General features: G+C 37.8%; 1 protein-coding gene across 2 annotated transcripts in view; it reads left to right on the forward strand.

Moving 5' to 3' along the window:
• The window catches only part of LOC150076458 ((E3-independent) E2 ubiquitin-conjugating enzyme UBE2O), a 758,089-nt gene that overhangs the window by 600,978 nt on the left and 129,393 nt on the right, over positions 1–27,718 (forward strand). The window contains exon 18 of one of the 2 annotated variants that reach the window (XM_090387794.1): positions 21,497–21,547. The exons of the other annotated variant lie outside the window; for it this stretch is intronic. Within the exon in view, the coding sequence (XP_090243920.1) occupies positions 21,497–21,508 (12 nt within the window). The 3' untranslated portion in view covers positions 21,509–21,547. Of the gene's footprint in view, positions 1–21,496; positions 21,548–27,718 lie in introns of those variants that run through there. 2 annotated transcript variants of the gene reach the window in all.

The raw sequence follows: 27,718 nt of genomic DNA on the forward strand, positions 1-27,718 counted from the left end.
CAGGCCAGGACTGACGCCATGGATCGTAAAGTATGGAAGAACATCACAGAGCAAGTCCGAAACCCTGCGGCACCTACAGCAGCATACTGATTGTGTGGCCAACCGCCTCCCCCAGCTGCCAGCTAAGAACCAAGAAGAAGAAGAAGAAGACATAAGTAAAGAACTCTTTGCTGTTTTTCTTTGCATCCCAAAGATTTCTTGTAATCTGCCTTTGCCTGCCTAACCTCCTTTGTAACTTGGTTACAGATTAACTTGTATCTATAATAGGCTTCTGTGTCACATGTTAATTTGTATGTATCCCATGCATTTTTCTTCTCTGCCATATGTCTTATTAGTTCATCTGACATCCATTTAGGCCTAAACCTTGAACAATATTTCTTAGTTGGTACGTAAAGCCTAATAGCTTCCAAGATAAGTTCTTTGAATGCTTCCCATTTTGAATTTGCTGTTGGTAACATCATCAGTTGGTCCCACTGTATAGAATTTAAATACTATCTCAGTCCATCGTAGTCGCCTTTACAGAAGCAATAACCCTTCCCTTTACCCCTAATGGTAGTTACCTCTTAGAGAAAATCCCACTTCAGCACATTATGATCACTGCCACCTAGTGGTTCCTTTATCTGCAGATTCTTAATGCATGAAGAATCACTACTGATAATCAAATCAAGAGTATTACTCCCTCTAATTGCCTCCCGAACATGCTGATGTAGAAAACAATCATCCAATAAATCCACAAAAGCCGTGCTACTGTATGAGTGACCAGCCCCCAAATTCCAGTCAATATCTGGGAAATTAAAATCCCCCATTATAGAATCTCTGATGTACTGGCCCACTCTATTTCCCTGTACTCTTCCCTGAAGAGTACAGGGAAATGACTCTGAAGAGTATAATTCTTTTTATACTCTTCAGAGTCATTAGGCCTATAAAGTAAAAAAAAAAAAAAGTAAAGTGCAGCCATTATCAACCCACTGCAGGATGGAAGCCTCCTCAACAATTCATGCTGAGGGAAATGGACCATAATCTGCCACGCTGGTCCAGTGCAGGTTGGCAGATTGACCGTATTCAGCAGTCAGGGGCTTGAACCCCGGTCTACTCAAAGAGCGTGTGCTACTGCACTCCCGCTCTTGCCCACTCAGCTACGGAGGCCTATAGCACACTCCTACTCTCCGTTTTGATCTCCCAATGCTTATGTCACACCAAACTGACTCGACACTGCACTGTCCAGCGATGTCAACTGGCTTCACTTCCTTGGATTTTATGTGTTTCTTAACTAATAGCATAACCCCTCCTCCCTTCCTATCCTGTCTATCCTTTCTGTAGACGTTGTACTCCCCAAATTCCAGTTCTGCATTCCTTATATCTGTGTGATACCACGTCTCTGATATCCCAATAATAATTGCCTTTGATGTTTTGAGCAATACCTCAAATTCATCAAATTGATTTACTGAACTCCTAGCATTGGTGTACATGCAACTATACATGCACCTGTTCTTTTTCTTAGCTACCCTAACACAACCCATGTGTTTACTTGTACCCCAATGATTCCCAGCAGTCTCTGAAATATCCTGCATCTTATTTTCCAGGCTGCGGCTCATTCCAATAGAAGCAGTGCAAGAATCACTTTCACCTCTGCCAGTGGCTACTGTTAATCTATTAGTCCTTGTACCCCCCCTCAATCTAGCAGTTTTCCGACCCACCTAACACTGCCTCGATAGTATCAGCAAATATTCTTGCACCCTTTCTATTTAAGTGTATCCCTCCCTGTAGAAGCAATCTCTCCTGTTAATAAGTACAGTCCAGCCTGAAAAAAATTCTACCCCTTGAGCCTTGCACAATCTTTCCAGGGCCGAATTGATTGACGAGGCTCTCATCATATACTCGCTCCTATCGTGTCTGGGCAGAATTGCAGACACTTTCAAATTCAACCCTAATTCACAGCTTTTTTTCAACAGTGACCTGTACTTCTTAAGTAATTCTGCCGGTCTCCTACTCTTGATATCATTAGTGCCAACGTGTACAACTATATCACCTTTTGTGCCCTTAAAAGATGATATTCGCTCTACAACGTCATCAACCTTTGCCCCTGGCAGACATACCCTGGTCCTGTTCCACCTATCTTTTTTACAAAGCATGTTCCCCGTTTCCCTGACAATAGAGTCACCAACAACTACTAGTTCCTTCGGGACCAGCGCATTCTGCCTTGGGGGTTGCCTCTGTGTCACGTGATGCCCAAGTGCAAGCTCTGCCGTTGATGTGGGCAGCTGAGAGCTTGATGGGGCCCCTCAATTTAGTTTCTTCGAGGGCATCCACCCTGTCCTTCAAGCTCTCATATAGGCCCACAAGAACGCTGAGTTGTTGCCTGATTTCATTACACTCCTTGCATTGCGCACACATAAAGACAAAGTAAAGGCAACAGGCTCAACTATAATTCGTTCCACACTCTTCTGACCTTGACTATTCTTCAATATAACTGCTTCAGCTTGACTAAGATCACATTTTACACAAGTCACCCAGATTCCCCATTCTGGTTTCCACTTTATAATCAGAAGAGATAAACCCAAGGAAAATACTGTTAAGGTATGAAACAGCACCTTTTTCCATATACAATTTCTAAATCCTGACAGAATTAGTTCATCTAAATCATGTCCCTTACCTGAATTCTCCACAAAATCATGCAAGCAGTGCATTTTAAAATGCTGTGATTCAGAAGGCAACTGCCCCCCTCAGTTCTCCTCTGAGCCACAGCAATTCCATTAGCTCGAGCCTTTTGCTTTGCTGCTCTGGTCTGAGTCATGATTTCGATTAATTTCAATTTCAGTTCAAAATTATAACCCTAAACTTGTATCCCAACACAGTTATAACGGTATATATATTTTTCAGTGTCAAGTATTAATTATATATACGAGTTCCCTTTATATAACTTCCGTGTCAGTTATGTATTAATTAATTATGTTACGTTTGTAATCTAAGTCGTTATATGTATTTAGTTAAAAGTACAATTTAATTGACAACGAAGTTCAACAATTTTATTAGATTCTACCGATCAACTGACAATATTATAACCTATACTATACTAACGCTATTTAGTTCGGTATATAATGTATCGTATGACAAAGGCGGCAAGTTATGAACGGTAAATCTACGGACACTTAAGTATTAATTAACTTTCAAATGTAGCTGTCTCAATTCAGAATAAACTAACGATACTGACTAGGTCTATAAGCTACTTATAGAAAATAATTTGTAAAAATGGTCAATAAAGCCGCTAAATATGGCTAAAAAACTTCTCGTTCAGCGGAGCTGCAACTTGTAACACGTGGATTTGATACCCTTACCGATACTTTTATGCAATTACAAGGCCGAGTAAAGAATAAATACACCAGATTAAACAGAAAATCACAAAATAATGCTATACTACTAAATTTAAATCAAAAGTTTTAGAAAAACAATAATTTCAAATCAATAAATAAGAAAAATCCACTTAGCGGCTTTGAACACATCTGGCTCCTACGGTGTTTGCTTGCTTCTTTTAAATATTTTGCGAACTTACCTCACACCCATCTACTGTGCTCTTTACTCCTGCATACATTGAAGAATGTTATGCAGTTTTTTTTTTTACTAACAGTTTTCAAATCTTCCACTTTCACTTCATTTTGGAAATTGATTTTTAAAGCACAGTAAACCAAAAGGATGATTCTGACTCTGTCATAGGCATTTCTACTGCTAAGGTTGAGAAGAGTCTAAAACAAGAAAAGAAGATTCTGTTCTTTTGTTCAGGGAGAAGTATTTTTTGGCTGCATGTGACTAGGGCTCACAATACTGGTATTTCGGTATTTTTAATTTATGAAACTGTATGGAAGTATGAAACTGTCTGGTATTCCAAAAAAAACATTTTTTTGCAATAAATTTTGATGACAATTAGATGCAATAAAGTAAGGAAAAAAACAAGTACTTGAATTCACATTTTAAATCAAACTTTTATTATAATAACAAATATTCTAGCCAAAATTATTAAACATACAGTTATTCCAAAAATAAAAATAAGCATCCACACTACCTGGCCAAATAAAGTGAGCTCTTAAAAAACTCAATAATGTTATGGTTTAAACTGGATCTAATTTTGGTACATATTTAATTAGCAGCAGAAAACATCCTTTTGGATTCTGTGCTGGTTGGTGCTTTGTACTGAGATAGTCGTAGACGAGCTGCAGTTTAACCACCCTTTGTACTGAGATAGTCGTAGACAAGTTGCAGTTAACCCCCCCCCTTCAAAAAATATTTACTTTTTATCAAAAATAAAAACTACTTCCTTTTTGACTTTTTATGGCTCTATATCCGTATTAACAAAAGAAAGGGACTGATGGTTAAGCTTTGTAAGAAAACCAAATCCTTATTGGGGGAGGGGGTATTTATTTTTATTCAAAAAATATTTACTTTTTATCAAAAATAAAAACTACTTCCTTTTTGACTTTTTATGGCTCTATATCCGTATTAACAAAAGAAAGGGACTGATGGTTAAGCTTTGTAAGAAAACCAAATCCTTGTTGGGGGAGGGGGTATTTATTTTTATTTCCCTGTACCTTATTTTGCCATTGTTATGATTTTCGTAGAGCAGCTCCCCTCAAGCACTGAGCCCCACAAGCTACCTGACTGCATTAAAAAATGAGAATTTACAGGAGCTGAGAGATATTCCCCTCCCACACACACACACGAGTGTATATATATTATATATCGCATATATATTATATGTGAGCTGTCAGTTTCTCAAGAGCAATGACACAAATATAAAACAAAAGTTATTTATCCTAGAAATCTACTATTATTATTATTATTATTAGCCATATGGTGCAAGTAGGTCTGAGGCTTATGCTGCACCAGCCAAAAAAAAAAAAAAATTCTGAATTACCCTGAGAGTGAGAGAGAGAGAGAGAGAGAGAACTAGAAGGGAATCACCAAGAAAGAGAAGAATAATAATATTCAGCTCAGGACCCTGGGTGTGCCAATCCCATACTCACCAGATGTGAGTCCCTGGGGTAATGACACCAGATGTGAGTACCTGGGGTAATACTTAACTGGTGTTCATTTACATCTAATCTATTCATTTTTCTCATTTAATACATGCTATCATTTCCATAAAATTTCTCTCAATTAAGAATCTCAACTCTCTTTACAGCTTCAAACACTAAACTAATTCAATCTTGATCACTTCCTCATATTTCTCTTAATCACCAATATCGATTATCTTCACAAAAGCAATCCATAAGTCGCTAACTTAATGTTAACAATTCCATGCAATCTCTCTTAATTTAGCAATATCAATTTTCGTTACAACCTTCAACCAATAAACCAACTCAATACAAAACATTTCTGTAAATTTCTCGTAATTTCTTCAATTTAAAATAATTAGTTTTATTTTATTTTTTTTTTTTTTTTGATAGTTGTTGGCGCATAGGCTTCTGTGGCCATAATGCACCTCCCAAGGTTTTTGCAGTACTTTGATCCAAGCCCGAGATGGGAATCGAACCCGCGACCTTTGGGTTGCCAGGCAGGCACTTTACCCACCCAGCTAGCCCAGTCAGCTTTACAGTTTTATCTAAGCACCCTTTTCAATATAACACAGTTCAGAAGACTTACCTTCCTTCTCTTTCATGGTGGGATTCCTTTGTGCGGGTTCCTTCCACCTCTCTCTCTCTCTCTTCTTAATCGAACTCTCTGCATCTCTGCTGTATAGTACTGTCCAGTACTGTCTTATTTCGGGATTTCAAGAACAGTTGTCTGTTAATAATGAAGGAAATTACCACAGCAGTAGTAGAATCCAGGGCACTATCTGACTGGCTTGTTATTCAACATCCGAATTAACTTCTAGCACAGGAACATGCCCGGTGGAACCCTTCACTATATAGCTGGACCCGAACTGGAAGTCTGCAACCCCCTCCGAACAACAACCACAAACCCCTCTTTTGGTGCGAGCACCTTATTTATTTCCTTCTCATTTATTTATTTATTGAATTGATTGCAAGTTACAATCGCCACATTTGTGCCACAGTGTTTGTGGTTCAGCAGCTGTTAGCCCAATGTATTATATGATATAGACATTTCCAGTAGGTGGCCTTGAGAACCCAGATATGATTTTGGGTTCCCCATGAAATACAAACATCCCTCCTTTATAATATTCTGGATAGAGAATTATATGACATGTTTTGTGAATACAGTAATGGAAATATATTAAAACATATTTCAGGTCCATAAGAAACACTCTTGTGAAAAAGAGAAAATTTTAAAATTTATAGAAAATATTTATATTTTCTATAAGTGATGCATATGATATATATCATAGAAGCCCAACAAAAAAATATATATATTTCCCTTACATTTAATGGATTACAGCTCTTGCTGGCCATCAGATATTTCAGGTGGCCCAAGAAGCTCAAATATTACCTTGAATTGCAGTTGCATCAATTTTCTTCTTAAATTAGACATAATTGCTAAATAGCAATATTTACCACTTCACGGTAACATAAATATGTTACCGTGAAGTGGCTTGTTACACCATAAAATGGTATAAGACAAATAAGACAAACAATATCAGGTGTGTGTTTTGTGCCTCATGTGGCCAGAAATGTCATTTTTTTAAAATTAGGCCCCATAACAAGTGAAGGCAAAAACAAAAGTGATTTTTCCATTTTTGTCATGTGAGTGGTTTAAATGCCAGATACCAATATAATGGGGGGGGGGAGAGTTGATAGTTCCACCTGCCACTTTGTTTTTAACATTGTGTCAGTTAATACGTTAAATTACTTGCATCATATCATTCAGCATAGATGGAGTCTGACCTTCCCTTTTATGCTTTCCTGTACATTAAACTTTCAGTTACCTGGAACTGGGAGTGAATTAACTGAGGTCTCTACTCCTATCAAAGTCTAAGTCAGATAAAAAAAAAGAAATACATGGAACCATTGCAGGCGTTGCTTGTTTATATTTTGTAATATTCCTGGGGTAATTTATCCCCCATTATAAGACATTCTTGAATTTTTCAAAAATTGAAAAATTCAAGATTCAAATTTCATTTTTGAAATAAAAAAAATTTTCAGATTTGGCAGCTCATCTCATCCACATTTGCATTAGCATTAGTAGAGGCATATAACGCAAGAAAGCAAGCTTATGCAACATAAGTAAAAAAACCTTCCCATTAAACTCCATTCGTTCCAAATGCCTGTCCAACGCAACCTTAAATTTATTTAGACTATCAACTTCCACAACAAAAGATGGAAGTCTGTTCCACCAATCAACCACCTGCTGTCTAAAGGCAAACGTCTACACATCCATTCTACAACTGTCTTTCCTCAGTTTGAATCTATGCACCATCAGGTTCTTAGTCTGAGCAAGAGGAAGAATCCCATCAGCATTCAGCTTGCTCAACCCATTCAAGGCCTTATACACCTCAATCAGATCACCTTGCAGGTGCTGTTATTTGCAGAACTTATGTCTTTCTCAGTAAGAGCAACCCCTTTCTCCCCTCACCAATCTTGTTGCCCTTCTTTGTACTCGTTCTAGCAACTCTACATCCTTCCTAAAATGAGGCCTCCAGACCTGTTCACAGTACTCTAGGTGTAACCTCACCATTGCCTTGTACAACAGGATAATCACCTCCCTGTCCCTTTTAGCAAAATTCCTATATATCATTAACACTTCATGACCTGCCCTTGACAGCCCATCTGCACTGCTCAGCAAACTTCATATTTGACTGCACAATTACCCCCAGGTCTTTTTCACTTTCCACTTCCCTAAGTGTAGTACCACACAGTTGATACATTTCTCTTGAGTTATTGCTACCCATATGCAGTACTTTGCATTTGTCAATGTTAAACTGCAGTTTCCACTTCTCAGCCCATTTGCCTAACTTATCTAGATCCAGTTGGAGTAGCATACTGTCTTTACTGTCGCAACCCTGCCAACCTTTGTATTATCTGCAAACTTGGATATTAAACCTGATATACCTTCATCAGTATCATTGGTGAATACACAAAACAACAGTCGGCCCAGCAAATAACATTTATCCACGAAGAGCAGTGGCCATTGATTACCACTCTGTCATATCTCGCTCAACCATCCCGTTATCCATTGTAGCAATTTACCTCTCCAATTTGTACAGCAATCTTTCATGTGCAACAGTATCAAAAGCTTTCCTGAAATCCAAGTATATGATACCAAAATTATTTTTGGCATTCAGTTCCTTTGTGACCACATCATAGTATCCAGTCAAATTGGTCAGACAAGACCTCCCTTTAACAAATCCATGCTGTGTCTTGACTATTACTGCAATCTTATCTAGATGATCCTGCAATGCTTCTTTAACCAGTGACTCCATTATTTTCCCCGAAATACAAGTTAAACTAACATTCCTATATTTACTTGTCTAACCTTTTGAACCCCCTTTGTAAATTGGTGATACATTTGCACACCTCAAGTCCATGGGTACTTCCCCAGATTCCAAGGAAGCTCTCATAATTATGGCTAAGGGTTTGCTTACTTCGTTTGCTGCCTCCTTTAATATAACTGGATAGATCCCGCCCACCACAGATGATTTTTTTATGCTTAATTTCAACAATTTCTCCTCCACTTTGCTCTCATTTATTACAAAATCACTTAGCTCCTTGTTAGAGTTTGATAAACTTCTGGCATTTCCCTCATTAAATAACTCCTCATGTGAATGTAGATGCAGAATACTCATTCAGTTTATCAGCTACCTGAGCATGATCGTCAATAGTCAACCCATTAAGTTAAGTGGTCCAATCTGATTCATCCATTTCCTTCTAAAGTTTACATAAGTAAAGAACACTTTGCTGTTTTTCGTTGCATCCTTTGCCAAAAATTTTTCGTAATCTGTCTTCGCCTGCATAACCTCCTTTGTGACTTGATTATAGACAAGCTTATATCTGCCATAGCCTTGTGTGTCTACAACATTTCACAAAATAGTTCATCTGACATCCATTTAGGTCAACCTTGAACAGTATTTCTTAGTTGGAATGAAAAGCCTAGTAGCCTCCAAGATTAATTCCCTGAAGGCTTCCCATTTAGAATTCAATGTTGGTAACATCATCAGTTGATCCCACTGCACAGATTTTAAAAACTGTTTGAGAACCAGTAGTCAACTTTATGAAAGCAAAAGCCCTTCCCTTTAGCCTTGATGGTAGTTACATCTTTCAATAATTCCCATATCAGTACATTGTGATCACTGTCACCCAGTGGTTCCTGTATTTTCAAATTCTTAATGCATGAATAATCAGATCAAGAGTATTACTCCCTCTCTTGCCTCTCGAACATGCTGTTATAGAAAACAGTCATCCAATAAATCCACAAAAGTCTTGCTAGTGTGCAAATGACCAACCCACAAATTCTAGTCAGTATCTGGAAAGTTAAAATCCCCATTATAAGACATTCTGATTTACTGGCCCACTCTATTTCTCTGCACAATTGCTCATTATACTCATCAGCTTTGTTAGGCCTATAACACACACCTACTCTCATTTTTCCTTTCCCAGTGCTTATGTCATACCAAACAGACTCAATATTCCAAACACATAAAATCTAAGGAAGTGCATCCAACATTAGTTGGATGCACTTCCTTAGATTTTATGTGTTTCTTAACTAACAGCATAACCCCTCCTCTCTTCCTGTTCTGCTTATTCTTTATCTACATATTGTGCTCCCAAAATTCCATTCTAAACTGCTTATATCTTTGTGAGATCACATCTCTGATATCCCAACGATATCTGTCTTTGATGTCTTGACTAGGACTTCAAGCTCATCAAATTTATTAACTATACTCCTAGCATTGGTGTACATGCAAGTATACATGCACCTGTTTCTACTCTTTGTTACCCTAACACAGCCCATATATTTATTTGTTCCACTATGACTCCCAACAGTTCTGGAAATCTCCATTGCCTTGCTTTCCATGCTGCTGCTGCTCATTCTAATAGAAGCAGTGCAAGAATCACTTTTGCCTCTCCCTGTGGCCACTGTTAACCTTTTCATGTGTGTTTTCCTGTGTGGTACTACACTCGGGGAAGTGTAAAGTGAAAAAGATCTGGGGATAACTGTGCAGTCAAATTTGAAGTTTGCTAAGCAATGCAGACGGGCTGCCAGGGCAGGTCATGGAGTCTTATCAATGATATATAGGAAGTTTGCTAGCCGGGACAGGGAGGTGATTATCCCATTATACAAGGCAATGGTCAGGCCACACACGCAGGCGCCTCCGTAGCCAGGTGGGAAGGAGCAGCAGTACATAGTACACGCTTCTTGATTAGACTGGGGTTCAAGCCCATCACCACCAAATATGGAGGATGCGGAAAGGTCAAGGAATGACCACCACATATCCCGGAGCAATATGGCCTTAGTTGCTAATGCTCCTAAAAACCAAATAACAAACAAACAAACAGCCACACACATAGAGAATTATGTACACATCTGGAGACCTCAATGTAGGAAGGATGTAAAGTTGCTAGAACAAGTACAAAGAGGAGCAACAAGATTGGTGAGGGGAACAAAGGGTGCCCTTACCAAGAAAGGCTTAAATTCTGCAAATTGCAATGCCTCGAGAGTAGGTACCTGCGAGGTGATCTGATTGGGGTGTATAAAGTCTTGAATGGAATGAGCAAGCTGAATGCTGATGTGATGCTTCCTCTTGCTCAGATTAAGAACCTGAGGGGACATAGATTCAAATTGAGGAAAGACAGTTGTGGAATAGATGTGCGAAAATTTGCCTTTAGCCAGTGCATAGTTGATTGGTGGAACAGACTTCCATCTTATGTTGTGGAAGTTGATAGCCTTAATAAATTTAAGGCTGTGCTGGATAGGCATTTGGAACAAATGGAGGGGTGAAATGGGTTTTTTTTTTTTGGCTGATGCTGCATAAGCTGGCTTTCTTGCATCGTATGCCTCTACTAATGCTAAGATATCATCAACGTATCTGCACCACATTGTAATAGGTACAGGTGGCCCAGGAATATCTGTTCCTCTAATTCCTCCATAGCGATGTTGGTCACGACACAGCTGTACCGTGTACCTACTTGTACAGGGAATCGGCAAAGGTAATGACGCTGCCTGACAAACATAGGTTGAGGGCAGTACAGATGTCCTCTGTGGATAGCAATATTCTTCTTGGCAGGGCAGTACAGATGTCCTCTGTGGATAGCAATATTCTTCTTGGCAGGTTTGTGTCATTCTCCATAAGTCGCTTGGTGCAGTTAATGGCATGTATCTTGTACAACCAGGTACACAGTACAGCTATGGGTGCCCCTGTCAGCTCTGTCGTTGCCAACATCTCTATGGAGGAATTACAGGAACAGATATTCCTGAGCCCGTCTGTACTTATTACAATGTGGTGCAGATACGTCGATGACACCTTCACCGCCATCTCATGTGGTTCAGAGACAGCACTGCTAGCCTCAATTCTCTATTGCTATTCATCCATTTCACTTCAGGGCGCCTCCGCAGCCAGGTGGGAAGGAGCAGCAGTGCGTAGCACACGCTTCTTGATTAGACCGGGGTTCGAGCCCATCACCACCAAATACGGAGGATACGGAAAGGTCAGGGATTGACCACCGCATATCCCGGAGCAATATGGCCTTAGTTGCTAATGCTCCTAAAAACCAAATAACAAACAACAAACAATTTCACTTCAGAACTAGAAGTGAACAGGTCGTTTCCATTTTTAAATGTTCTAGTAAAGCTGGTGGGCCCACGCCTGGAAACCTCAGTATACCGTAAACCATTGTGGTGCGGGTAGTTTACTAACTACAGATTGGGCCATGACCCTTGTCGTCTAAACTGCACTGCCGGCACTCTATTCTGCCAAGCTTCGAACCATTCCTGCTCTGAAGAAGCTAGGCACACCGAGGTTTTCACAGTAAAAAACTGACCTGGTCAATTGTGGTTACCCAACCCATATATTAGACAAGTGCTTGCTACAAGTACAAGAGCTTACGATCCGCCTGAGGCCATCATATCATCCCCACACGACACTATGCCTATATTCCCTACTATCCACCTATATTCGTACTATCTGGGCATGTCGGACCAGATTTTGAAAATCCTACGGGAATACCGCATAAAATGAGTACAACTACCTACACCCCTCTTTTGTGTAGCGGAGTGTGTTATACCCCATAACTTGTAAAGATTGTGGCAGTTGCTATATAGGGAAGAGCTCAAGACCACCTTGCAGATCATGACAGATCGATTCACCTTGGTGACACTGACCACTGCAATCGCTGAACATTTCTGGTTGACCCACCGTGACCTTAACCCTAAACACGATTACGAAGTGATTGACTAATCCCAGCACTTTCGCCACCGCCTTTGACATGACATGTTTCGTTAAACATGTCATGCAATTCAAGAACCTTGAATCGCTACAAAGGCACGAGACCACACCCTAACTTGGAATCAACTGTCTTGAAGTTCAACAAACGCTGGCAGCAAACCCACATACGTCTATACGTCTGTGTACAACAATGAATGCCAATCTAGCATATAAATTCTCAATCACGTGGCCATGTATGCACCAGAGCATGCACTACTCTTGTATCTGTCAAATTTTTATCTCTAACATCCATATTCTGTTAGATATATATACATTATAATGCTGAAGAAAGGGTCCATTTACCCTGAAAGCTCCATATTTTCGTGTATACTTGGTATACACTAATACTAGGAGTTTAGTAAACTAAATTCCTAGCATAGTGTATATGCGAGTTCCAGATTTGATGAATTTGAAGTAATGGTTATGTCTTCAAATACAAATTATTCTTGGGATATCAGGGAAATTGCACCATTCAGTTATAAGAGATGTAGAATTTGAATATTTTAATATGGTGAGTACATTATGTACTAATGAACAGACAGGATGCGGAAGGAGGGGTTATGCTCCTCATTTAGACAAACATGTAATCTAAGGCCACGCCACCTAGTCAGTTTGGGTAGCCAGTGCAGTGCTCTGTCAGTTTAGTATGACATAAGCACTGGAAAAACTAAAATGAGAGTAGGAATATTAGCATTAGTTGTGGAAAAAATGCAAGAAGGCAAGTTGATAATAAGCTTATAACTGTGTTATAGACAAAATGCTCATGATGAGTCATTTGTCCTGTAACATAAGACATGGAGGGCCTTGACTCTCTTTAAAAATTACAGCTGTGAATTACAGGCTCCAAGAAAGTGATGTGTTTGCCATTTAATTTACCTAATTGTTATTTTATATTGTACTTTATACATAGTTTTATAGTTCTAGTTACGCTGGTTATTTTTATTTTTAATTTAGATTAAGAGTTTTTGTAGATTACTACTTAATATACGTAAAACCGTTGTTTCGTTCGAATCTTGGAGCCATTGTTTTTTCATAGAGTGGTAGGGAATTTAACTTTTTAATTGTGGTAGCTAGGTGGCTCTAACGTTAGAGCTAGGTAGCTCTAATGTAAAATTATATAGCGTAATATGCATCACTGCATTTAGGATTCTATTAGATAGTGTAGTATTGACAATTGATTAATTAAATTTATTGATCCTATTAATTTAAAATATCATGATCCAGACTAGAGCAGCAAAGCAATGGGCACAAAGTGGCAGGAGTGCTGTGACTTGGGGGAGAACTGAGGAGGGCGATTCTCCAACGCATCACAACCTAAAAAAATGTGCAACTTGTTAAATGTTTGCTGAACTCTCTGGAACAGAACATGATCTAGCCAAGGAGGATGTCTTTGTGTGCCAGGTGCAGAGAGTGTCTAGAAATTAGGTCAACTCAGCGTTCTAATGGGCGTCTATGAGAGCTTGAGGTGTAGGGTAGATGCACTCGAAGAAATTAAAATGAGGGGCCCGTCAAGCTCTCAGCTGCCCAACTCAATGCCAGAGCTCACTCCTGGGAATCAGGCAATGCAGCGGCAATCTCCAAGACAGAATGCGCTGGTCCCACAGGAGTTAGTTATTGTTGGTGACTCTATTGTCAGGGAGATGGGTAATATATTGTGTAAAACAGATAGATGGAATAGGACTATGGTATGTCTGCCAGGGGCAAAAGTTGATGACGTTGTAAAGCATATATCATCTTTTAGGGCACAAAGGGTGATACTGTTGTACAGGTTGGCACCAATGACATTAAGAGTACTAGATCTGCAGATTTACTTAACAAGTACGGGTCAGTGTTGCAAAAAAGTCATGAGTTAGGGTTAAATTTGAAAATGTCTGCAATTCTGCCCAGACACGATAGGAGGGAGTATATGATGAGAGCCTTGTCAATCAATTCGGCACTGGAGGGAATGTGCAAGGCTCAAGGGTAGAATTTTTTTCAGCGTGGTCTGTGCTTGTTAACAGGAGAGACTGCTTCTACAGGGATCTGATACACTTAAATAGAAAGAGTGCAAGAATATTTGCTGATGCTATCGAGGCAGTGTTAGGTGGGTCAGAAAACTGCAAGCTTGGGGTGATTCACAGACTAAAAGGTTAAAAGTAGCTGCAGGCAGAGGTGAAGGTGATTCTTGCACTACTTCTATTAGAATAAGCAGTGGCCTGGAGCAAGGGGTGCTGGGGGTTTCAGGGACTGATGGCAGTCATCGTGAAACAGGTGGGTATATGGGATGTGTTAGGGTAACTAAGAAAAAGAATATGTGCATGTATACTTGCATGTATACCAATGTTAGAAGTATAGTAAATAAATTTGATAAATTTGAAGTGTTGGTCAAGACATCAAAGGCAAATATTGTTGGGATATCAGAGACGTGGTGTCACACTAATATTAGGAATGCAGAATTGGAATTTGGAGAGTACAATGTGTACAGAAAGGATAGACAAGATAGGAAGGGAAGAGGTGTTATGCTGTTAATTAAGAAAAACATAAAATCAAAAGAAGTGCATCCAGTTGATACAAATGAACAGTGCACTGTTGAGTCAGTTAGGTATGACATAAGCACTGCAATTGCAAAAATAAGAGTACGAGTGTGTTTTAGGCCTAATGACTCTGATGAGTGTAATAAGAAACTGTACAGAGAAATAGAGTGGGTTAGTAAATCAGAATATCTTATAATGAATGATTTTAACTTCCCAGATATTGACTTGAAATTGTGGGTTGGTCACTCGCACACTAGTAAGACTTTTGTGGATGTATTGGATGACTGTTTTCTGCAGCAGTATGTTTGAGAGACAACCAGAGAGGATAATACTCTTGATCTGGTAATCAGCAGTAATCATTTGTGTATTAAGAATTTGCAGATAAAGGAACCACTAGGTGGCAGTGATCACAGTGTACTGACGTGGGATTTACTTAAAGACATAATTACCATCAGGGGTAAAGGAAAGAGTTTTTGCTTCCGTAAAGGTGAGTACAGTGGTCTCAGACAGTTTTTAAATTCTAAGTGGGAAGCATTCAAGGAATTAATCATGGAAGCTACTAAAAGTGTCAAAGCTATTAAGAAATATTGTTCAATGTTTAGGCCTAAATGGTTATCAAATGAACTAATGAGACTCGTGACAGAGAAGAAAAATGCACAAGAGGCATATATATTATCGGGCGACATAGAACCCTATAGCAGATATAAGCTAGTCTGTAATCAAATCACAAAGGAGGTTAGGCAGACGAAGGCAGATTACGAGAAATCCTTAGCAAAAGATGCTAAGAAAAACAGCAAGGATTTCTTTACTTATATAAACTCTAAAAGGAAGGGGATGAATCTGATTGGTCCACTTGATATCGATGGTTCAACTGTTGATGATCCTGCTCAGATAGCAAACAAACTGAATGAGTATTTTGCATCTATATTCACACGAGGCGTTATTAAGGTTTGAAAATGCCAGAAGGTTATCAAATTGTAGCAGGGTGCTTAATGATTTTGTAATAACTGAGAGCAAAGTGGAGGAGAAATTGTTGAAGTTAAACATAAGAAAGGCACCTGGGGTAGGTGTGATCTATACAGTTATATTAAAAGAGTCGGCAAAGGAAGTAAGCAAACTCTTAGCCATAATTATAAGGGCATCCTTGGACTCAGGGGAGGCCCCCACAGCCTGGAGATGTACAAATTTATCCCCAATTCACAAAGGGGGTTCGAAGGGTGACACGAGTAATTACGGACCAATTAGTTTAACTTCTGTTCCGGGTAAAATAATGGAATCAATGGTTAAAGATGCATTGCAGGATCATCTAGACCAGTGGTCTCAAACTCAAATTACATGCGGGCCGAATGCACGATCTGAAAGCAGCTGATGGGCCGGAATTTTTTTTTTTAACAAAATGAGAGTGAATATAAGCACCGTATTTACAACAAATACATAATTGAAATGTATTTGCGGGCAGTGTAAAATTGCTTCTGGGAGCCAGATGTGGCCTGAGGGCCGCCAGTTTGAGACCACTGATCTAGACAAGACTGCAGCAGTAATTCAGACACAGCATGGGTTTGTTAAGGGAAAGTCTTGTCTGACAAATTTGATTGGTTATTATGATGTGGTTACAAAGTAACTGGATGCAAAAAATAATTTTGATATCATATACTTGGATTTCAGGAAAGCTTTTGACACTGTTGCGTATGGAAGACTACTGTACAGATTGGAGCAGAATGGTATTAAGGGTAAATTGTTACAATTGAAAAAAGGATGGTTGAGTGGGAGAAGACAGAGGATGGTAATCACTGGGTGCTGCTCTTCGTGGACTAATGTTATTAGTGGAGCACCACAGGGTTCTGTGTTGGGTCCACCGTTTTGTATATTTATCAATGATATTGATGAAGGTATATCAGGCTTAGTGTCAAAGTTTGCAGATGATACAAAGGTTGGCAGGGTTGTTAATGACTGTAATGTAATGGCAGTGTGCGACTGCAACAGGATCTAGAAAATTTGGGCTGAGAAGTGGCAACTGAAGTTTAACCTTAACAAATGCAAAGTACTGCATATGGGTAGAAGTAACCCCAGAGAAAAACGTACCAACTGTGTGGTACTACACTTAAGGTGGTAGAAAATGAAAAAGACCTGGGAGTAATTGTGCAGTCACATATGAAGTTTTCTGAGCAATGCAGACAGGCTGCCAGGGAAGATCATAGGGTTTTGTCAATAATATATAGGAATTTTGCTAGCAGGGAAAAGGAGGTGATTGTCCCTCTGTATAAAGCAATGGTCAGGCCACACCTTGAGTACTGTGCACAGACCTGGAGGCCTCATTTTAGCAAGGTTGTAGATTTGCTTGAGCGTGTACAGAGAAGGGCAACACGATTGGTGAGGGTAATGAAGGGATCCTCTTATCAAAAGAGGCTTAAGTTCTGCAAATTGCAGTGGCTGGAGACTAGGCACCTGCGCAGTGATCTGATTGAGGAGTATAAGACCTTGAATGGGTTGAGCACGCGGAATTCTGATGGGATGCTTCCAGTTGTTCAGATTACGAACCTAAGGGGGCATAAATTAAAATTAAGAAAGGACATATGTAGAATACATGTGCGGAAATTTGACTTTAGCCAGCGGATGGTTAATTGTTGGAACAAACTTCCATCTGTCGTGAAAGTTGATAGGTTAAATAAATTTAAGGAGAAACTGGACAAACATTTAGAGGGAATGGTTGTGTGAATTTTCTTTTTTTTTTTTTTTTGGCTGTTGCTGCATAAGCTCGTACACTTGCTTTCTTGCATCACATGCCACTAGTACTATTACTACATTATGATTGGTGGACTCCATACAGACAAATTGAATGGGCCACAAAATCAGACTGTATTATAATGGGAGATTTTAACTTTCCAGATACTGACTGAATTTGACAATTGCTCAATCACACAGTACCAAGGTTGCTACTGTGTGAGTGAGCAACTCTCAAGTTCTTGATTTATTGGATAACTGGATAATTTCAAGTCAAGTCATGTAAAGGAGTTAGGCAAGCTAAGGCAGATTAAAAGAAGTCTGTTAAAAAATTAAAGAAAAGGAACAAAGACATCTTTATTTATATTAACATTAGAAGGTAATGGATTAATCAGATTGGTTCACTGTAAATGGATATCAGGGTATAACTATTGATGATCCTGCTCAGGTTGCTAAGAAATGTGATTTTTTTTTTTTTGGGATTGGGATACCAGAAGTGTATCAAATTACAGAGCATGTTAATGATTTTGTTATAACTGACAGGAAAGTGGAAGAGAAGTTGTTGAAGCTAAACACAAATAAGGAACCTCGGGCAGATGGATATCTATTCAATTATATTAGGAGTAAGCAAATGTTTAGCAGTAATTATGAGAGCATCCATGGATTTAAGGGGGTTCCTATGGACTGGAGTAGTGCAAATTTATCTCAGATTCACAAATTAGGATCAAAGCATGAAATGAGTAATTACAGAACTGTATGTCTGACTTCTGTTCCAGGGAAATTACTGAAGTCCTTGGTTAAAGAAGTAATACAGGACCACGAAGATATGAAAGTAGTTATACAGCAATCACAGCATGTATTTGTTAACAGGAAATCTTATCTGACCAATTTGATTGTATATTGTGAAGCAGTGACAAAGGCACTGGATACAAATAATTATTTTGTCATCATATACTTAGTATTCAGAAATGCTATTCATATTGTTCTATATAAATGACTTCTGTACAACTTATAACAGTGCAGCATTAAGGGAAAGTTGCTGCTATGGGTAGAGGGATGATTGATTGGGAGAAGAGAGAGTGGTTATCAATGGGCATTTCTCTTCTTGGACTAATGTTAATAGTGGAATCCCCTAGTATTCAGTGGTATTGGGTCTATTGTTATTTTCAATATTTATTAACGGTATTGATGACAGTATATCAAACTTAATGTCTCTGCTTGCAGAGGTTTGATAAGAAAAGACATGAAAGACAAACATGACTGCTGTAAAGGGTGTGCTATCAACAAGATCTAGAAAAATTAGGCAGATGAGATGAGAAGTGGTAATTGAAACTTAGACATTGACAAATACATGGTATTGCATATGGGTAGCAGTTATTCCAGATATTAACATAAAACTGTGTGAGAACACACTTAAGATAAGTATTGGAGAACAAAAAAAGACCTGGGGGGGTGTTATTATGCAGTCAGACACAAAGCACTCTGGGCAATGCAGACAAGCTGCTAGGACTGCTTGTGGTGTTTTGTCAGTGTTATACAGGAATTTTGGCAAGGATAAGGAGGTAGTTATCCCATTATATAAGACACTGGCCAGGTCCCACTTTGATACTGTAAAAGGGTCTAGAAACCCTGTTTTAAGAAGGATGTGGACATTGCTGTAGTCTTAAAATTAGCAGAAGGTATACTCTATGAAAATCAGAGAGTATACTGTGCATATCAGGCTTATTAATCGAATTCCAGAGGGTATACAGCATTTACCCTCTGGCATATATATTAAATAATAAACTATAAGCATTGTCTAAGAATCAAATTTTAATAATATCTGTTTTTTCAAGTGTTTCAAAAACCAGAAGATAAATGCCATTCACCTAAAAAAAATCCAGAGAGTATACGCCGTATACCCATGTATGCCTTCCACTACAGCCCTGAATGTGGATTTGTTGGTACAGATCCATAGAGAAGACCAACAAGGTTTGTTAAGGGGAGGAAAAGGGTACTCTTACCAAAAAATATTTCAGTTCTGCAGATTAGAGTGTTTAAGGCTCTGAATGGATTGAGTAAACTGAATGTTGATGACCTCTTGCTTAAACAATGCACATGATGAGCATAAATTTAAAGTGAGGAAGGTTATATATATGCAGAAATTTGTTTTCAACTGGCAGTTAGTTGGTTGTTGTGGAAGTGGACATATGAATAAATTTAAGGAAGAACTAGACAAATTTTCATAGCAAAACTGTACATCTGCAACTGTATCATCTGTACACAGATGATACAGATGTACAGTTTTTTTTTTTTTTTTTTTTCTGATGCTACATAAGCTTGCTTCCTTGCATCATTTGCTACTACTATGAAAACTGCTAAATTCAAGTATAATGAGTTTCTACTGGACTATGTGAAACAATAAAAAGACATCATAAAATTTTTAGGAAGGATGTAGAGTTGCTGGAATGGGTACAGAAAAGGGCAACGAGATTGGTGAGAGCAACAAAGGGGTGCTCATACCAAGAAAAGCTTCAGTTGTGCAAATTGTATTATCTGGAGACTAGACATCTACTAGGTAATCTGATTGAGGTGTTTAAGGCGTTGAATGGCTTGAGCAAACTCAATGCATAGGATTCTTCCTCTTTCTCAGACTATGCACATGAGGGAGCATAAATTAAAATTGAGGAAAGATGTTTGCCAAAATTTTCCTTTAGCCAGTAGGTAGTTGATTGTTTGAATACAAAACTGTTGGAGTGGGTGGATAGGTGAAATGGGTTTTTTTTTTTTTTTTTTCTGGCTTGTTCAGTATAAGTTTGATTTCATGCATCATTTGCCACTATTAATACTAATGCAGATTTACATAATATAATTTCTAGGAAGCCAAACAATGGAAAAAAAGTGAACTACTTTGTTTTCCTTTGTTTGCAAAATACGTGTATATGTATTTGCGAAAAAATGAAAATAAATGTACTCTCAAATCTTCTTTCACTGCCATATACTTTAATAAATGTGAATAGCATGTGTATGTAAATAATTTGATATTATGAGTTTTCCTTTCATTATTTGGATTATCCAGAGTTTAGATTGTCCAATAAAATTGATTTTCCAACCATTCAGTTTATCTACTATATCTTCATATAGTTTTCTACTACATTTTCTTTTATTGCAAAGTCACCATCCATCTGACTCTTGTGACAAATTTGCTGTTTTATGTATTCTTCATCTTACCAAAGGTCAAGTTACATGGTTTAACTCCATGCTGGATAGACAAAATAGCCATGGTTTTCCTAGTGACTTCAGTCATGTGGTTACTTGGAAGTCACATGATATCACTTACAAAACCCTTTATAGTAGGTGAAATTCTGTAACACTATTCCATCATTCTAACAATAGGAATTTGCATTATAATCCATGAAATGTGAATGAATGCATTAAATTTGTTTCCTATCCAAAGTTGTATATACTGTATTAATTCTTCGATAGTGAAGAATAAATAAATAAATAATCTTTTTGTCCTACCATACTAAATAAAATTATACAATGGTGAGTGACAAATTCCCTTCACAGCAGTAAATGCCAGGGGATTACAAGAACTTGTATTAGATGGAAAAATGTGATAAGCTGTAATATTTAGGCTTACTGGTTGGATTTCCTTATTCTGAGTTTGTCTATAAGGTTTAAAATGTGCATATCTATTGCGTTTGTCCCTATACAGATTTTTATAGTGTAAAAATTTTTGATACCTACTAATAGTAAGATTAAAAATTGTTTTGTTTATCATCTTGTTCGTCTTTCATAGTGAATTTTAAATCGGTCAGTACTATTAGATCTGTTTAATAACTGTAGGATAGTTTCTTTTTGTATAGTGATTAGGATGTCATCAATGTATTGGGCATAAAATTAATATTTTTAGGAAATGGATTGAAAACCTGGTTATCAATATGCGCGAGATAAAATTCTGACATAGGAGCACTTAACCCAATTCTCATAGGTAAGCTGTATTGCTGTTTGTTTAATTTCTCAGTAGTAAAAAATTTTGCTTCGGTATGACTACATATATCCATAATAATATTTGGAAATGGGAATAAAATTTGCATTATCTGCCTTTAAATGATTAAAAATGTCAGTGGATTCGTGGATGCTTAGGATGAGGAGGACTGCCCTTGTAGAGATAGGATATACTTGAATAGAATAGAAAAGTGTTCCGGAAGCTACTAGCTGGGTGGGGGAGGGGGTAAATTGAATAGACATACTCACACACATACTCCAATACTTTTGTCAGAGCTAAAAGCAGAGATAGATTTCATTCTTGTATTACTTAAGACCATCCTGTCAGGATAGGGAGTAACTGAAGAAAGGAGGAGGAGGGATTCCCATAACACAAACAACAAGAGCCAGAAATGGTTGCAATGCCTTATGGCATTTGAAAAGTACAGTGCTGTGTACTTTTCAGTTGTCTTAAGCTCCTAGTTTACAAACATCTGATCTTATGAACAAAATGTTTGGCCATCAATCATGCAATTTGACTTGTATTTTGATCTTGTTTTTCTGCATTCGGTTAAATAGTATTTTGATCTTGTTTTTCTGCATTCGGTTAAATAATATTTTGATCTTGTTTTTCTGCATGCAGTTAAATATAGCACATAGTTTAAAGTACTTTATTTTTTTGGTGAAATGTAGTTACTATCAGCACCCATGATAAAATGAAACAGTAAAAATAGTAGGAATATAAATAAATTGATTTCTGTTCATAATGGTCTAATTAATTTATCATCCAGAGAAAATGTCTGCTATTCTTTTCAAAGTCATTTCATGTTTCCAGTGATAAATTAGCAACTTTTTGATAATTTTATTGTAACTGTGTGTAAAGTGCAGAGAGTTTTCACAAGGTTAACCACACTACAGTTTGACTTGGGCGGAGGGGGGGGGGGTGGAGATTTTTAAATTTTGAAGCCCATGTTAACCAGTTGGTTACCATGGGCTTCAAAAGTGTTATTTCTGTGATGTTTACTTCTATTTAAATTATATAATAATAATAACCATTCTCTTTCACATCTCCAAAGGTGCTGAACTGCAGCATTATAAATGATTTTTTTTTTTTTTTTTTTTTTTCTAAACAAAAATATTCTTGTGTGCTTGTGTATTTAATTAACTCATAAGCATGACTCCTTAAGTGAAATCCATCTCTACAATATATTGCAATAAGATCTTAATATAATAAAGTTATTATTTTAAAATCCTTTTGTTAAAAATATTTAAATTTTATTAGGACATATATATATATATATATACACACACACAGTATATAATTTGGGAAAAATGAGCAAAAAATGACCTATATGGAGATATAAGCTAATTAAGCATAAAAGTTATATGACAAATGCACCTATGTGTGTCAAGCATCAGCAAAGGCTACAAAAGTGTACATGTAAGGTTGAAATAATAAAATGAGAGAAAAATATTTAACAGACGTAAGTGTAAAGAACACAAGGTGCCAAAACTAGTAGGAAAAAGGACAGAAAGAAAGAGAAGCATTAAAGGTGGATGATAGGGAAAGAATGTGAAAAACCTAAATGATAATTTGAATTATAAGAAATTAAAGGCTGAATTAGCAAGCCAGTTAGAAGGAAAAAAGTTATAATGGAAAAAATGATTAAATGATTAATTAACTATAAAGAAAGAGTAAGCATCAAATAGAAGGTGGGAAATTATTTTGATGTTATAAAAACCTAAAAATAAGAGTTAACATATTTGAAATATTTGATACATGCTAAAAAAGATTGATACATAATGCAGGTATTTCATCAGGGACTACACCTGATCATATATCAATAATCATGATATATAATTTTTTTTTTTAAATAGAGCAAGTTGTGCAAATGACTTTATTAATACATGATCATGTGTAGCCCCCAATGAAATATCTGCATTATGTAGCAGTCTTTTTTTAGCATGCATTAGATATTTCAAATATTTTAACTCTTATTTTTCTTTCCCTTATTTTTAGGTTTTTATAACATCAAAATATTTTCCCACCTTCTATTGGATGCTTGCTATTTCCTTGCAATTAATCATTTAATCTTTTTTTTTTTCCTTTATAGCTTCATTCCTTCTTATTCACTTGCTAATTCAGACTTTAATTTCTTAAAATTTGATTTGATTATCATTTAGGTTTTTTTCACTCTATTTCTGCCCTTTTTCTACCTTGTGTTAGCATTAGTAGAGGCATATGATGCAAAAAAAAAAAAAAAAAAAAAGGCCTCCATAGCCGAGTGGGCAAGAGCGGGAGTGCAGTAGCACACGCTCTTTGAGTAGACCGGGTTCAAGCCCCTGACTGGACCAGCGTGGCAGATTATGGTCCATTTCCCTCAGCATGAATTGTTGAGGAGACTTCCATCCTGCAGTGGGTTGATAATGGCTGCACTTTACCTTTACCTATGATGCAAGAAAGCAAGGTTATATAGCATCAGCCAAAAAAAGAAAAAAAACTTCCCATTTCACCATCCATTCACTCCAAATGTTTGTCTAGTTCTGCTTTGAACTTATTTAAGTTGTTGACCTCCACTACAATATATGAAAGTTTGTTCCAACTATCTACCACCTGCTGGCTAAAGGTGAATTTCTGCAGATCTGTTCTACAATTGTCTTTCCTCGATTTGAATTTGTCTCCTCAGGTGAATAATCTGAGCAAGAGGAAGAATCCTATTGGCATTGAGCTAGCCCAAACCATTCAAGGCCTTATACACTTCAATCAGATCACCTTGCAGGTGCCTAGTCTCTAGAAGCTGCAATTTTCAGAACTTAAGCCTTTCTTGGTAACACCAACCCTTTGTTGCACTTCTCTGTACTCATTCCAGCAGCTCCACATTTCCTAAAATGAGGCCCCCCCCAGACCCATATGCAGTACTCAAGGTGTGGCCTAACCATTGACTTATACAAGGGAACAATCACTCCCCTATCCATGATAGCAAATTTCCTGTATCTCATTGACAAGACATCATGAGCTACTCTTGCAGCCTGTCTGCTCAGAAAACTTCATAACTGACTGCACAATGACCCCCAGGTGCTTTTCTTTCTCAAATACCCTGAGTGTAGTACCACCCAGTTGATACGTTACTCTATGGTTACTGCTACCCATATGCAGTACTTTACATTTGTCAGTGTTACACTTCAGTTGCCACCTCTCAGCCCATCTGCTCAACTTTTTGAGATCCTGTTGCAGTAGCATACTATCATTACTGTCATTAACAACCCTGCCAACCTTCATATTGTCTGCAGACTTAAACATTAACCCTGATATACCTTCGTCAATATCATTGATAAATGCCAAAAACAACAATGGGCCCAACACCAAACCCTGGGGGACTCCACTAATAACATTAGTCCAAAACCCCAGGGGCTCACATCTGGTGAGTATGGGCTTGGCACACCCAGGGTCCTGAGCCGGATATCATCATTCTTCTCTTTCTTGGTGATTCCCTTTCACTTCTGACTCTTGTTTTCACTCTCTCTTTCTCTCAGGGTAATTCAGAATTTTTTTTTTTTTTTTTTTCGGCTGGTGCAGTATAAGCCTCAAACTTCCTTGCACTATATGGCTAATAATAATAATAATAATAATAATGAGTAGTGTCCATTGATAACCATTCTCTGTCTCCTCCCACTCAACCATCCTTTTATCCATTGTAGCAACTTGCCCTTAATGCCATACTGCTCCAATTTGTACAGTAGTCTTCCATGTGCCACAGTATCAAAAGATTTCCTAAGTGTTCTTTACACTTCCATCTGTTAGCCCTTTTTCTCTTGTTTTATTACTTCAATCTTATATAACAGTGTTAAGGAAGTGATGCAGGACCATCTAGACAGGACTGCAGTTATATTCAGACACAACATCGGTTTATGAAGGGAAAATCTTACCTCACCAGTTTGATTGGATACTATGATGCAGTCATAAAGAAACTGGATGCAAAAAATTATTTTGATATCATATATTTGGATTTCAGGAAAACCTTTGATACTGTTGCACATAAAAGACTGCTGTACAAATTGTAACAATTTGACATTAAGGGCAAGTTACTACTATGGATAAAGGGATGTTTCAGTGATAGAAGACAGAGATATTATGGGTGGACACTGCTCTTTATAGATTAATGTTGTTAGTGGAGTACCCCAGGGTTCTATGCTGGGCATATTGTAGATTTCTGTATTTATTAATGATATTTATGAAGGCATATCAGGCTTAATGTCCAGGTTTGCAGATGATACGAATGGAGGTCTTGGTTCAGCAGCATACTTTCTTTACTGTCACTAATCCCTTGATTAATGACAATAATGATATGCTGCTACAACAAAATCCAGAAAAATTAGGCAGATGGACTCAGAAATGGCAATTGAAGTTTAACAATTGACAAATGCAAAATACTGCACATGGGTGGCAGTAATTCTAGAGTAATGTACTACTTCCAGGGTTAGTGGAAAATGAAAAAGACATTGGGGTATTTGTGTATCAGATATGAAATTTTCAAAGTGCAGACAGGCTGTCAGAGCACCTCGTGGGGTCTTATCAATGATATACAGGAATTTTGCTAGCAGGAATGAGGAGGTGATTATTGAAATGCATAACGCAATGGTCAGGCCACATCTTGAGTACTACATTCAACTCTGGATGCCTCATTTTAGGAAGGATCTAGAGGTCCTGGAACATGTACAGTGAAGGGCAGTGAGGTTGGTGAGGGAGGAATAAGGGATGTTATTACCAAAAAAGGCTTCAGTTCTGCAAATTTGCAATGCCTGCAGTCTAGGCCCCTGTGAGGTGACTGTTTAAGGCTTTTAAGGGATTGAACAAGCTCAGTGCTGATGTGATCTGACCTCTTACTCACACTATGTACATGAGGTGGCATAAATTCAAACTAAATAAGGGTGGTTGCAGAATAGATATCCAGAAGTTTGCATTTAATCAGTAGGTGGTTGATAGTTGGGACCAATTTCCATCTGTTGTTGGGGAAGTGGATAGCCTAAATAAATTCAAGGAAGGACTAGACAAACTATTTAGAGGGAGTGGAGTGAAATGTTTTTTTTTTTTTTTTTTTTGGCTGATGCTGTACATGCTTGCTTTCTTGCACCAGTTGTCACTCCTAATACTAATATCACTAGATAGCAGTGTATTGATAGGATTTACTTACAGATGTAACTACAGTGAAGACAGAGAGAAGGGCTTTTACTTTTGCAAAAGTGATTAGAATGTTCTCAGGCAGTTTTTAAATTATTTTCAGTGGGAATAACTGATGAATCACAAGGGTTCTGATTCATCCCTTTCTCTCCAGTGTTTAACAGATATCTATTCAGTTTGCTGACATACTGAAAAGATATTTTAGATCTGTGTCCATGCATGAGGAATTTTTTATGGATGGGGATGCCAGAAGTATATCAGATTACAGGGAACTAAATGGTTTTGTGCTAACTGAAAGAGAAATTGTTGGAGCTGAATGCAAATAAAGCCCCTGAGTTAGATGAGATCTGTTCGGTTATATTAAGAGGGGCAGAAAAAAAGCTAAGTGAACAGGATACTACCCCTTGATTTAGGGGAGATCCTTACAGAGTGGAGTGTGTCCTTTGATTCCCTTTTCATAAAGGGAATCAAAAGCTGAAATGAGTAATTAAGCTTGACTTCTATTCCAGGGAAATTAATGAAATCACCAGTTAAAGGAGTAATGTAGTTATATAGTAATCGCAGCATGGATTTGTTAAGGTGTGATCTTGTCTAATCAGTCTGATTGGATACTATGATTCAGTAACAAGGATGCAAAAATAATTATCAAGTCAAAAAAATAAGTTTGACTTCATACTCATATATCACAAAAGCTATTTGATACTGTTCTACATAGAAGACTGCTATACAAATTGGAGCAATGTAGCATTAAGGGCAAGTTACTGCTATGGATGAAGGTACAGCTGAGTGGGAGAAGACAGAGAAGGGTTACCAATGAGCACTGCTCTCCTTCAGGTGCTCTCCAATAATGTTATTAGCATTAGCATTGGCATATGATGCAAGAAAGCAAGCTTATTCAACATCAGCCAAAAAAAAAAAAAAAAAAAACCTTCCTATTTCACCATCCATTTGCTCCAAAAGTTTGTCCAC

This window comes from Mastigoproctus giganteus, chromosome 13, assembly GCF_048544385.1.
Source record: "Mastigoproctus giganteus isolate SK-2022 chromosome 13, ASM4854438v1, whole genome shotgun sequence".
Taxonomy (NCBI): domain Eukaryota; kingdom Metazoa; phylum Arthropoda; class Arachnida; order Uropygi; family Thelyphonidae; genus Mastigoproctus; species Mastigoproctus giganteus.